At 42.4% G+C, this 15,064-nt stretch overlaps 1 protein-coding gene across 1 annotated transcript in view; it reads right to left on the reverse strand.

Moving 5' to 3' along the window:
* The window catches only part of LOC116978123, a 279,728-nt gene that overhangs the window by 34,662 nt on the left and 230,002 nt on the right, over positions 1–15,064 (reverse strand). Inside the window, exon 16 of the mRNA XM_033029145.1 lies at positions 1,793–2,043. Within this exon, the coding sequence (XP_032885036.1) occupies positions 1,793–2,043 (251 nt within the window). The remainder of the gene's footprint in view (positions 1–1,792; positions 2,044–15,064) is intronic.

Consider the following 15,064-nt stretch of genomic DNA (forward strand, 5'->3'; position numbering starts at 1 on the left):
TCAAGAGCAGGAGCATTTTCCAGAGAAAGTGTTATTTGTTAGAGATACAGCAAGGAAACCAGCACCTTCAGCCCACCAAATCCACGCTGACCATCGATCACCTGTTCACACTAGTTCTATATTATCCCACTTTCGCATCCACTCCCTGCGCACTAGGGGCAATTTATGGAGGCCAATTTATCTTCAAACGTGCACATCTTTGGGATGTGGGAGAATGGGACACTCAGAGGAAACCGAGAGTCAGAGGAAGAATGTACGAATTCCACACAAACAGCACCAATCTCTGCAGATAGACACAAAATGCTGGAGTAACTCAGTGGGTCAGGCAGCATCTCTGGATAGAAGGAATGGGTGATGTTTCGGGTCGTGACCCTTCCTCAGACCCTCTCTGCAGGTTCAGGCAGTCAAGAGCCGAGCGGTTGCCTTACCAGGCTGAGATGCAACCCTTCAGAATACTTACTGTACTATATCTGTAGCTGTTCGAGAGATTCATTGCAGACATGCTGAATCTCTCGAAGTGCAGAGTGCAGCAATATATTTACTTTCACATGCTTATGGAAGTAAATATACTGATGTGTTTTGTTGATTACGTGATCAGTGTGAAGGGATCACGTTAGGTAGCTGGTGGTATGGATGCCTTAGGAACTTGAAACTGATGACCATCTCTGTAGCACCCACATTGGTGAAGACAGAATTGTGTTCAATCCCTCGTTTCCTTAGGTCTACAACCAAATCTTTGTCTTGCTGGCGTTAAGGGCGAGGTAGTTGTCCTGACACCATGATCATGATGTTAAGGTTAATGGAAAGATAGCTCAGAGGGAGGAGATTATGGAGCAGGGCCGGTCTTCAGGATTGCAATATACATAACTAGATGTTGCTAACCATGTTTCTCAAAGTCCAATGTTTGTGAATGTATACGAAATTCAGAAAGCTGCAGTAACTGTGGGTCACTTCAAAGCTTAGAGGGGTTGTGCAGGTGGATAGGACTGATAGGTGGTCCTCGAAATGTGTTTTGGGGATTTTTCAGCCCAGAGAGATCTGTATAATACATAGCAGGAAGCTATGGTGTATCAAGAATGTACAAGGCTCAGGAAAGGACAGATTTAATGCTTAATGCCTACCCTCTTAAATGGCTCTGGGTCCAGGGGCAAGATGTTGTGCTCATGGGAAGCAGGTCTATGTGATATCATGCACGGGATGAGATAGCCTGATACATCTGCTCAATGAGGTAACATGAGAGGCTGTACAAAACAGCATCCTGCTGAAAAAATAGTTCACTCACTAGGCTTAGTTGCTTTATCCAGGTAACAGCAACCCATGACAAAACCCAGTGACAACATGTTGTAACAACTCTGGGGTTATACAATATTCCACTCTCAGTTTCACAACTTAATGAAAAGATACTGTTAGAAATGCAACCGGCATTTAAAAGAAACTCTTAAGTCTTAACCACAATGTTCAATCTTCTCTCAATTCCTTCTCTTATCTGTTGAAGTTGGTTACGCATGTTGGAGTACAGTCAGAATAGATACTGCCCACCATCTAAAACCTTCTCCAAGTTTCTATTTTTCAATGCAGTCCCTTGTTTCTACTCTCTAGTTTTACATGTAAGTCATTACAAGCAAACATTCAAAAACACATCTGCATTCAACAGAGCTTATTCCCAACTTATTCTCAAGCTCACCTGTGGTTTCTCTGTTTCCTCTCTGTATTAAAGCATAAGACAATTACATTGTCCCTACCAATCATTGAATACCTTTCACCAATCAAACCATTAGACAGAGGAACTTACCAGTAGGTATTGGTATGCATAAGGCCTAATGCAGCATAGAAGAGCATTAAACTCACTGATTGATGCATGATCTTGTAGATTTTCACGGGATTCCAGCAGAAAACAGAAACCAGACGTCGGAAGGCCTTCAGAATAATAAATTGGCAGTGATGCAATGTTTCCACACCACTTGTTGAGCAATTGATTTTTTTTATTTGTCCAGAGATTAAACTTTCCTTAGGGTCATTCAAAAGCACTGACATGACTTTATAATATTAGTTTTAAATTTTTTTATGTTATAATTGTTCTAGGCATTATTTCAAACCATTAACTAAGCTTAAATACCAGTCAGATTTCTTCTTTACCAATAAGTAAACTTAAATGTGGCAAAAACTGATTGTGCAGTGGCTTTACCGGGCCATCAGAGGCCATGTCCGTTTTACTGGTGGGCAGTTTTATTTTGAACAAGGGCAAGTTAGATAATCAGCCTTGGATTGACATTTGAAGGCTGCACCGTCAGGTGAGTTGCCTTTTGGATAAGAATTTAAACTCAGTCCTCAAGTGTTTTTACAGCGGGGGTGAAATATCTCATTCAGCCCTTTGAGCATGTGATCATGGCTGATCATCCATACTAAATAGAACAAGTTGTCCGACAACTTTAGGCTGTGTACGCCATACGCAAGAAGAAGAAGAAGATCATCCAAACTCAGTACCCCGTTCCTGCCTTTTCCCCGTATCCCCTGACTCCGCTATCTTAAAGAGCCCTATCCAACTCTCTCTTGGAAGCATACAGAGAATTGGCCTCCACTGCCTTCTGAGGCAGAGAATTCCACAGATTATTCTTAAACGGTGGCCCCTTGTTCTGGACTCCCCCAACATCGGGAACATGTTTCCTGCCTCTATCGTGCCAAACCCTTAATAATCTTATTAGTTTCAATAAGATTCCCTCTCATCCTTTTAAGCATGGTAAGCTGAGGAGTCCAGGATCACCAAAGAGATTTTAAATTTGGTCAAAAAGAAAAAAAGAAACATATAGATAAGGTTTAGAAAGACAATGTAAAACAAGGATGTGAGAAATCACGCAATTAGAAGGGTCAAAAGGATTACACAATGTATCTTGTAAGTTAAATCAAAGAAAACCCCAAGGATTTTTATACATACATGAAAAACGAGAGGGTCATAGAGCCACAACCTGGAAACAGGCCAATTTGCCCGGGCCGACCAACATTCCACATCCACACTAATCCCATCTACCTGCATTTGGCCCATATCCCACTAAACCTATCATATCCATGTACCTGTCTAAATGTTTCTTATACGCTGTAATAGTACACGCGACAGCTACCTCCTCCGGCAGCTCATTCCATATACCCTCAACATTTTGTGTAAGGAAGATACCCCTCAGATTCCTATTAAATCTTTTCCCCCTCACCTTAAACCCATGTCCTCTGGTTCTCGATTCCCCTACTTTTTTAGTTTAGTTTAGTTAAGTTTAGAGATACAGCATGGAAACAGGCCCTTCGGCCCACTGAGTCCGTACCGACCAGGGATCCCTGCACATTAATATTATCCTACTCACCAGGGACAATTTTACATTCATACCAAGCCAATTAACCTACAAACCTGTACGTCATTTGGAATGTGGGAGGAAACCGAAGATCTCGGAGAAAATATGGGTGGTTGTTCATTTTTTCTTTAACTCAGTCTTGATGTTTTTAATTCCTGCCCATGATTGAAAGAGCATGAGCTACCTAAAAGTAATCAGAGCAGTGGTGCGGTGGGTCCTAATGATCCACTGCCTGAGATTTAGGTGCTGCTTGGAGACCGCTCTGCTTTACAGGGCAGCATGGCCGCAAGAGTAGAGCAGCGGGAAGACTGTAGAGTGTGCTGGAGTGAGCGTGCACTAGCCTGATATTTATTCTGCATTCAACTATCCTAAAAAATGGATCACCTAGGTGTTGATGTTTCTGGAAGCAAGCTGTGAGCAAATTGGCCACTATTTTCCTAGGTTGCACTTTTAAAGTGTTTTGAATGTGAAAGGCATTATAGGAATGGGATATTTTAATTTTTCATTGTCATTCTTAAGTACTTGGCTCTGTATTTAAACCACCCAAACAGGATTATGCAACCCTGGGATCATGACCCTATGCTTATGTTTGCTTCCAGATGACCTGGAATATCAGGCAAACAACATTGATTAATGTTTAACTCCCTGTGATGTGGGATCATGGCCACTGCTCACAATTTGACTCCAGGCTGTTGATTCTGAACCTACATATTGGGATCAAAAAACAAATTTTAGGAATACTCCGTTGAGAAACTAAGGTTAATTAGAAGCCCATTACAGGCAAAGTAACTACTTTGAATTACATGAAATAAAGAACTACTGATATTTTTAGCGATTTGAGCACTTTGCAAAATGTAGTAAACATATAACAGGTGTGTTAACCACACCGAGGGTGAAAAAATAGCTTGATATTTTGGATATGTGTTGGAAGGAACTGCAGGTGCTGGTTTACACCAAAGATAGACACAAAATGCTGGAATAACTCAGCGGGACAGACAGCGTCTCTGGAGAGAAGGAATGAGTGATGATTCGGGTCGATAATAAAGGTCTGAAAAAGCACCTCGACCCGAAGTCACACAATCTTTCTCCCCAGAGATGCTGCCTGTCCCGCTGAGTTACTCCAGCATTTTGTGTCTATCTTTGATATTTTGGATAGATACCTTTGTCAGAATTTTGAAGAAGATTTATTCACCAAATTTTGATCTTTAATTTTTCTTTTCATTAATACTGAGTGTATTGTGAATTTTCTAGGATCTCTTGGATGTTTTCAGTTTTACATTTTTTTTTCATGGATTGCTATAAAAAATGTATTTTAGGTCTGATATCTGCCTACCTCTCCTCCATATTCACCGATCCCTGCCTAAACCACAGAACCCTCTTCTCCACAGTGGGCAACCTCCTCAAGCCTCGAGCCAACACTCTCCCTACCTCTACTCCGGATCTCTGCAACTCATTCCTCCACTTTTTCGCTGATAAAATCAGCACCATCTATCAATCTTTATCCCCTGTACCCGACTCCTCAGCATCTACTCCACCACCTACCACGGCCCCTCCTTTCAACATCTCCACTGACCTCCTTACCCCTCCTCCACACTGCTTCCTCTCCCAGTTTGACCTGGTCACCCCTATTGAAATCTCCAAACTCATCAGCTCTTCCAAACCCACCACCTGCTCCCTCGACCCTCTCCCCACTCCCCTGTTGAAGTCCTGCCTCCCCGTACTCTGCCCCTACCTCACTAATCTCTTCAACTTCTCATTGTCCCAAGGAATTGTCCCCTCCGCTTTCAAAACTGCTGCCGTTACACCAATCTTAAAGAAACCTGGTCTTGATCCCTCCTCTCTCATTAACTACCGCCCAATCTCAAACCTCCCCTTCCTTTCAAAAACCCTGGAGCGTATCGTTGCGTCACAACTTCATTCCCACCTCCTTGCGTATAACCTACTTGAACCCCTCCAATCTGGCTTTCGCCCCCTCCATAGCACAGAAACTGCTCTCCTCAAAGTCCTCAACGACCTCCTCACCTCTGCTGACACTGGTTCCCTCAACATCCTCATCCTCCTCGACCTGAGCGCAGCCTTCGATACAGTGAACCATAACATCCTGCTCACCAGACTCAAGGACCTCGGCATTGAAGGCTCTGCACTCAGCTGGCTCCGTTCCTACCTTTCCAACAGATCCCACTTCATCTCTCTCCACAACCACACCTCTGCTACAGCCGCAGTCACTCAAGGCGTTCCCCAAGGCTCCGTACTCGGCCCCCTCCTCTTCATCATCTACATCCTCCCCCTTGGTCAGATACTCCGCCACTTCAATCTGGACTTCCACTGTTACGCTGATGACACCCAGATTTACCTTGGCACCAAATCCCCCCACAACCCCCCCCTCTCCCATATCAACTCCTGTTTGTCAGCAATAAAAACCTGGATGCAACATAATTTCCTCAAACTCAACAGCGATAAGACAGAATTTCTCCTCATAGGCTCCAAAGCCACACTTAGCAAAATCAATAACCCCACTCTCACCATCGACGGCACCACTGTCTCCCCATCTCCCCAGGCCCGCAACCTTGGCGTGATCTTTGATTCCACCCTCTCCCTTGAGCCTCACATCCGCCATGTCATTAAAACCTCCTTCTTTCATCTCCGCAACATCGCCAAACTCAGACCCTCTCTCACACCGCCTGCTGCTGAAAGACTCATCCATGCCTTCATCTCCTCCCGACTGGACTATTGCAACTCACTTCTCCTTGGCATCAGCTCCACCTACATCAACCGACTCCAACTGGTCCAGAACGCAGCCGCCCGACTCATCACCCACACCAAATCCTGGCATCACATCACTCCAGTCCTCAAAAAACTTCACTGGCTTCCCGTCTCCCACCGGATCACCTACAAAATCCTGGTCCTCACCTACAAAGCCCTCCACCATCTGGCCCCCACATATCTCATTGACCTCCTCTCCCCCTACCAACCCTCACGGTCCCTCAGATCCACATCAGCCGGTCTCCTCTCCATCCACAAGTCCAACCTCCGCAGTTTTGGGGACAGAGCCTTCTCCAGGGCAGCTCCCAGGCTCTGGAACTCCCTCCCCCAACTGATCCGCAATTCCGTGTCCCTCCCCATCTTCCAGTCCCGCCTCAAGACCCATCTCTTCACCTCTGCCTATCCTTAGCCCCACGTCCCCGTCCCTTTTCATCTGTGCATTAATTGCCTCATGCTGTGTTTTGTATTGAATTCTGTCTTTACTTTGTGTACTAGTCATGTCTCTACTATTTATTTCATTCCCCTTACATGTTTTTCCTATACATGCTCAATTTTTGTAAGGTGTCCTTGAGACTCTTGAAAGGCGCCCATAAATAAAATGTATTATTATTATTATTGATAATTTAATACAAAAAAATAAATTATTTCATCATTTAACATGATAAGCTGCTCTGGAACGTTAAATTGCATGGAGAGTATTGCATTGGACCCAAGGAGAGTAGCCGACTGGTTAGAAAATTAAGTTCATGGAAGGTAGCAGAGGGTGATGGTGGAAGGTTGTTTTCGAACTGGAGGTCTGTGACTAGTGGTGTGGCTCAGGGATTAGTGCTGGGCCCATTGCAGTCTGACTTCTATATCAATGATTTGGATGAGAATGTACATGACATGATTAGCAAGTTTGTAGATGACACTTAAGTGGGTGATATTGTAGATAGTGAAGATGGTTGTCACAAATTGCAGGTGGATCTTTATTAGTTGGGCAGGCGGGCTGAGGAATGGTTGATAGAATTTAATACAGAAAATGTAGGTTTAGTGGGATAAGTACGTGTTAATGTTCTCTGGTTTGTTTTATGTAGGAGGTGGGGGAGGGGGTCAGGGGAAACTTTTTTTCAATCTCTTACCTTGCCGGAGATGCCATTTTTGTTCTCTGGTCGCTCTGTGGCCTAACATCATGGAGCTGGCGGCCATGCTCGAGACTGACTTTGAGCCCCACCGCAGGGCCGTGGATTTACCATCGGAGCCTGCGATCCCTTGCCTGGGATTGACTCTCCAACCGTGGCCTGCGGATTTCAACATCAAGGAGCTCGCAGTGTCGGGTGGAGACTGATGTCGGGTAGCTCCAAGCTGCAGGAGGTTCGACTAGCCCTGACTCGGGAGTCCGATCGCCTGGCGTGGGGAGCTGAAATCCCCCGATGCGGGAGCTGGATCACCCCGTTGCAGCAAGACTCGACCGCCGGTTGCTGGAGCCAAGATCGTCCCGATAACGGAAGGTTCGAGTGCTCCGAATGTGGGAGAATGAAAAAGGGAAGACAATTGAACTTTTTTTTTGCCTTCCATCACAGTGAGGAATGTGGGGGAGTCACTGTGGTGGATGTTCATTTATAAAAAAATATTTGTGTGTCTTGTTGCTCTTTATTTTTATATGACTGTATGGCAATCTGAATTTCACTGTACCTTAATTGGTACATGTGACAATAAACTCATCTTGAAACCTTGATACCTTGATATGGGCCAAATGCTGGTAGGTGGGACTAGTGTAGGTGGGACATGTTGGATGGAGTGGGCAAGTTAAGCCGAAGGGTCAGTTTCCACATTGTATGTTTCTATGACACTATGACATTCTGAAACATTGATTTGTATATTTATGCTGAGATATTTTTCCATCTCTGTACAAAGAAGGGAGGGAGCCTCACTGGCAGTGACTCCATTATTGGAATGGCCAGGATTTTGTCCGTCTATTTCTGGGAAGCCATACTGTAGAATTTTACTTTCAGGAATTAATGTCATCGGTTCTTGGGAATTTTGACTAGATGGTATGGGATAATAATTCCCAAGGGCACGTTTGGATGGGAGGCCTGCTGAAAATTTGAGGCTTTTTTTGGAGTTAATTTCCATCAGGGATTCTGGAAATGCAGATCTTCAAGGTTTATCAACCAAAATCACGTCACCTCCGGCCGCTGCTCCTTCCCAGGCCTGAATGGACTAATAAGTAAATAAAATACCTTGACCCTGGAGAAATATCCAGATCAATGTGTAAATAATTAATTCTTGAAGTTTTGGTCAGCTGCATGTTTGTGTTTCCCCAAATAATTATTAGACTCCTCTGTATTCTCTTTGTAAACTCTCTAATCTGCAGTATCACAGAAGCCATTTGACTAAAATATTGAATGGGATCCCAAGGTCATGATCCAATCCGACCACGTCCTTGCAAAACTGGACGCAAGCAAATTAACTGGTGGTTCACAAGAATTCTCAGGGAAGAATATGCCCACATGGTCCTACAGCCTCATCAAGATACTAGGTTAATAGGTTAATGTCTATTGGCTATCTCAGCCGCTCCGTCTCCCTAATGCACCCCTCCCTCCATTTGCCAATTCCACCTCTCCCCTCCTCATCTGACTAGTGCCCTTTATTCCTCGTTGGTCCAACAATTAGCTGTTAGCCCCTGTCTTACCACCCCCACCCTCTCCACCCTCAGTCACAGGAGAGTCTTTCCAATATCTGCGTCATTTCACCAGTAACTCCAAAGACCCTCAAGATGCTCATCTCCATCACGTTTAAAATAGCCCACTTGATTCACATTGTATAAATTATCCTAATATTAATTCAGTAACACAATGACATTCTTTCCACTAACCACCAGTGCACAATGGCAGCTGTCTTCACCATCTATAAAATGCACTGCAGTTACTCACCTAGGCTTCACTGAACGCATCTCCTAAAGCTGAGACCTCCACCACCAAGAAGGAAAGAGGCAGCAGGTGCTTGGGAACACCATCATCTACAGATACTCTTCCAAAAGTGGCGCTACATCCTGATCCTTAATTTACCACTGGGTTTACACCCTACAACTCTGAAACCAATAGCACTATGAGAATACATTCACATGAGGAAATGCAGCAGACTAAGAAGGCAGCTCGCCATCACCTTCTCAATGGCAATTAAGGATGAATAATAAATGCTGGCATTTTACAGCTGATATTCCACTTTGAGATGCTTCTCAAATTTTACTCAGGTTGTCAATAATATATTGTTTTCCTGGCATTTGCAGTTATATCAGAAGAATCATCCTGATATTTTCTTGTGCATCTGTATTTGAAAAAAAAACATGAATACATCAGAGAGTCACTGAGAGAGTGGACTGTTGAAAGCAGAAAGGGGTGGGGAAGGGAAGATATATTGGGATCAGATGCGATTAAAATGCAATAAATGCAGTCTCTCATTGCAGAATTCAATGTTCTGGGGATGGTGGTTATTTATCTCCTCCAATTTCAATGAGCCTTAAGGCATGATTGTGGAAAATGAATCTATACTGGAGATTAGTAGATTGAAAGGTGATCTTATAGAGATATATATTTCTAAGAGGGTTTGGTAGTGTAGATGTGAGGGAGCTTTCTATAACTGGAGGCAGCTGGAGTCTCTAGAAGGTCGTCAACTCGCAATGCTATGTCTGTCTCTTTTTCCATCAACGCTGCTTGATTTGCTGAATGTTTACACATTTCCTTTTTTTGCTACATTTCAGATTAACAGCAAACTGCAGCTTCTTTAAAAATATATATTTTAATTGGACCTAATTGCAAAGGGAATGAAGTATAAATGTGATGAGGTCTAACTATAATTGTACAGGGCATTGGTAACACCACATACCAGGAGGGAAACTGATCTGCCAACAGTTATAAAAAAACAATTTGGTGCACTGCAAATGGATTTTGTGATTTTATTTAAGGAGGAATATCTTGTATGGTTTGTAGGTAGGTCAAAGCTAGGTTGATTCCCGAGAGGGATTGATTATTTTTTTGAGGAACAGTTGAGCAGGTTGTGCTGGAAGGTGCTTGACAGTGCAAAAACTGAAAATATCTTTTCCCACACCTTGGAAATCCAAAAGGTGGAAATCAAAGTCTAAAAAGAATGGGTTGTTTATTTAACGCAGAGAGGGGGAGAAAGGTCTGCTCTCATTGGATTGTGAATCTTTGGAATTCATTGCTGAAGAGAGCATTGGAGGCAATGTCATTAAATATGTTCATGGCAATGAATAGATTTTTAGACTAAAGGGGTGTCAAATATTATAGAAAACAGTCAAGAAGATATGGAGGCCAATAATCAGTCATGGTTTTCAATGGTGGAGCAGGATTGGGTGGTTTTGTGGCCTGTTCACGCTCCTATTTTTAATGGGTTAAATAGAGTTTTGAACTGAAGGATGTGGGGATCAGGATGGAAAGTGAATGGCACAATCTTAATGAATTATAGAGCAGGCTAAGAAGATAAAATATCTCCTCATCCTTCTATTCCTCAAGTTATGAAGTACAGTGAGGCAGATACTCTACCCTGAATACAGTGTTAATACTGGGACTTTGGATATTCCTCCAAAAATCCCAGTCCCAGGAATGTCATTGCTTGAGCTGGTGGATGCATCCTCTAGCCTTTCACCACAGCTGTGGATGCTTCTGGATAGCTCTTGTCGATTAGAAACATAGAAACATAGAAAAATAGGTGCTGAAGTAGGCCATTCGACCCTTCGAGCCAGCACTGCCATTCAATATGATCATGGTTGATCATCTAAAATACGTACCCTGTTCTTGCATTTTCCCCATATCCCGTGATTCCTTTAGCCCTAAGAGCTAAATCTAACGCCCTCTTGAAAACATCCAGTGAATTTGCCTCCAGTGCCTTCTGTGGCAGAGAATTCCCCAGATTCACAACTCTCTGGGTGAAACAGTTTTTCCTCATCTCAGTCCTAAATGGCCTACCCCTTATTCTTAAACTGTAACTCCTACTCTGGACCCCCAACATCGGGAACATTTTTCCTGCATCTAGCCTGTTCAATCCTTTAAGAATTTTATATGTTTCTATAAGATCTCCTCTCATCCTTCTAAATTCCAGTGAATAGAAGCACAGACGACCCAATCTTTCATCATATGTCGGTCCCGCCATCCCAATAATTAACCTGGTTAACCTACGCTGCACTCCCTCAATAGCAATGATGTCCTTCCTCAAATTAGGAGACCAAAATTGCACACAATACTCCAGGTGCGGTCTTACCAGGGCCCTGTACAACTGCAGTAGGACCTCTTTGCTCATTGTGGAATTCACTCAGGAGTTTAGCACTCATGGCTTTTACAGTTCTGAGGCTTGGAAATCCTGCTGAGCTTGTTTGGATTCAGCTAAAACAAGTCGGTCCTTGTTCAAACAAAAGAAGGGCATCAACTGCCTGGAAAGTGTAAGATTTCTTTATGATTTCTGCGGTTTGTTTTGATTTTATTGCTTTTGACTGATTATTTATGTGTGAATATGTTTTTTCAATGTTTTAAATGTAAATCTTTCTTAAATTATTTAAATTTTCACTTTGAAATGTCTTAGAAGCTACTGAATATGTCAGGGTCGATGAGCAGGAGTGAGGCGAGAAGAAAATAATGCCCATGTATTTGTTATATGAATCACATTGAAAATGGTAGAAATTGTAAAGGATGAGCCATTGAATGTGGAGGCTTGTGTATTGGAAGGTGAGGGCTGGGCTCTGTCAGCAATGGTAAGAAGTAGCTGTAGTCCAAGGAAAGGTAAGAGGTAAGAGGTAACTGTGTGGAAATGTTTATCATTGGAGCAGATATGAAAAAGACAGAGGAACTGAGAACAGACACAAAATGCTGGTGCAACACAGCTGGACAGGCAGTCTCTCTGGGGAGAAGGAAGGGGTGACGTTTTGGATCTAGACCCTTCTTCAGACTGACGTTAGTGGGGTGGGAGATACTTAGATAAGGAAGTGTGAAGGTGTGAAAACAGGGCAAAGAGATCAAGGAAAATGTTAGCTGGGAGAAGGTAACAACAGAGCAAACAGATAAAATGTAGTCAGAGACAATAAGACTGGTGGGAGAACTGGGAAGGGGGAAGGATGGACAAAGGGGGAACGTAAGGGTTACTGAGAAGCAGGTTGGGAGAAAATACAGTTAAGATGGATAAGAGAGTCTGTGGACTGTATTGGATACTTATTGTTAACCTCTCACCTGAAAGAGAGATCCAGAGAGGAATGGAAGAGGCAGGAATGGAGCATTTGAAGTTGTTTCATTTGTACCAAATGATACCAAAAGTAATGACATTTTCAATTTCCATATGAATTCAGAAAGCAGCACTACTGTAGTCATCATGACCCAGAAAAAGATTTGTGGGCGGGGATTTTGATATGATTGAAATAAGAACTTTCAAATGTATCAAAATACGACAAGCAGAGAGTGGGTCTACATGAATTCCCTTAACATCTTCGAAATGGAGAAACCGAATGTTCATTCAGTTGTTGAATGTGAGAACATGTTCAGTCAGGCAAATGAGTGTGGCAAAAGCCAACAGGTTGAGCCTCTGCAGCAGAAAGCCCTCCAACCATTCTAGTGTGAAATGGAGGGATTGGGCACAGGGCCACACTGAATCATGGGGCAGTATCCATAAGCAGGCAATCAGTGATTATGCAATCCCTGATATTGCTGATGATTGTTGAATATCTGTTCAAATCAACTTTGGAATTTGAAGTGTTGCCCGATTAAACATCACCATTCCGATAATGTTACTTGAGCAATTATTTGAAAAGAAATGTCCTTGTGTTATTTCATCGGTCAACACTGTGTTACCATCACAGTATTTATGGGAACCATGTTACACAACAACTTGGCAGCAATTCAATATCATAATATGGGAAATGCTGGAGATATTCACTGTCTGTGGAGAGAGAAACAGAGCTAATATTTCAGCTTGATAACCTTTCGTCAGAATTCACTGATGAGAAGTTATAGACTGTCTGTGGAGAAGTTATAACTATCTTTCTGATTTTTTTATTTTCAGCATTATCTGCTTTACTACAATATCACAGTAGCAGGATTACTGTCTTAATAATTAATCCTTGGCTCAGAATCAGCTATACCAGTTGTTGAGGCATTCTCTCATTGTGGTCCTAGCCATCAGATGCACTCTCAGTGAGAAATGTAAAATGTCTTTGTGTTTTATTGTGTTCTATTTAATTTTGTTGCCATCCTATACTTGAGAGTTCAGCTGTTTGCCTGGATGCCTTAATTTGCAAAACATTTATCCTAAGAGGGAGCTTTAAATATGCTCAGTTTCTGTAACAGGGAACATTTAAATTCAAGGTCCATGTCAGCCAAACTGTTAAGTTGGTAGAGCAATCCTATCAACTGTTGAAATACCAATGATTAGAATGCTTGTGGTACTTTGTTTGCATATTTTAGAGGATTGTCCTACACTATTCAGAATTGTTATGACAAAGAGAAAGCCATTCATTCCAACATATCTGTTAATTATATCCATCAAACCTAATCCTAACTACCATTGTCCTGTAGATCACCATTCTTCATGAGACACATCTCATTACGTTATAGACTTGATGAGGATTTCTTTCTCAGCCCACCTCTCAGCCATAGACTCCGTACCCATGCTCCCTTCTGGCTGAAAAACAGGTTCTTCATCTCCTCTCTAATCCTTCTACCATTTATATTCTATCAACGGCCCTTGGTTTTTGAAACTTTGCCAAGAGAAATACAAACAAACAAACGTATAAATTAGGATCAAGTGTAGGCTATTCTGTCTTTCAAGTTTGTTCAATAAATTCCTGGTTGATCCAGATATAATCTCAGCTCTACATTCCTACCTGGTTGAAGAAACCCTTCCTCCCCTTGTTTATTGAGAATGTATCTATCATTGCCCTAGAAATATTCAATGATTCTACTTCCAATGCCTTTTGAGGAAGAACTTTCAGAGACTCATGACCAGTGGCGGACTGGCCAGGGTGTCAGCTTGCCCGATGGCAAGTGGGCCCCTGATGAAGTGGGCCCCCTATATCAAGTGGGCCCCTGATGAAGTGGGCCCCCTTTGTCTCCTGGCAACCAATATTTTAAGACCCAGTCCACCACTGCTCATGGCCATCTAAAACTAAAGGTTTACTTCACTTGTTTTAAAAGGGTGACTACTTTTTTAAATAGTGATCCCAAATTTAAGATTTGTGTGCAAGAATAAACATTGTATCCCGCATGCGTCTTCTCAATGCTCTGCTGGATTGTACGTGTTTCACGCAAGTCACTTCTCACCCATCAAAACTGCAGCCTAGCTGTGCAACCTTTCCTCATTTAACAAACTGCCATTCCAGTTATTTATTAGTCCATTTATTAGTCTGGTAAACATTGTCTGAACTGCTTCCAATGCATTGATAACGTGATTGGGCCTTTCCAATGCCCGAGACAACTGACACACAAATCTCCCTTCTTTTGTGATCGATTGCCTTAGCAATAAATCATAACACTCTGTTACCTTTCCTAATTACTTGCCATCTTGCGCACTAGAATTTTGTAAATTATGCACAAGGAAACCTCAATTCCTCTCCATCTCAGTGCTTTGTAATCTCACCATTTAAATATTATGCATCTATTGTTCATGCTAAAATGGAGCATCCTTTCACTTTATAGTACTTTTACCATATTTTTACACTTGTTTATCCAATCCAAACAGTTTGAGCATCACATCTTCTTCACAACATGCTTTCCTATGTCTCTTTGGGCCATCTAAATAGTGAGCAACCATATCTTTTGTGCTTTTATGTGAAATGTTAACAAGGCAAAGCTCCAGTATCAATGCCTATGACGTACATTTATTATATCTTGCCAACTGAAACATATTTCCTCCACCTATTTGCCCATATTATATTCTAAGTAGGGTTAGCATTGTAATTAGATAAATAACCCGAAATATTAGAT

Source organism: Amblyraja radiata, chromosome 10 (assembly GCF_010909765.2).
Source record: "Amblyraja radiata isolate CabotCenter1 chromosome 10, sAmbRad1.1.pri, whole genome shotgun sequence".
Classification (NCBI taxonomy): Eukaryota; Metazoa; Chordata; class Chondrichthyes; order Rajiformes; family Rajidae; genus Amblyraja; species Amblyraja radiata.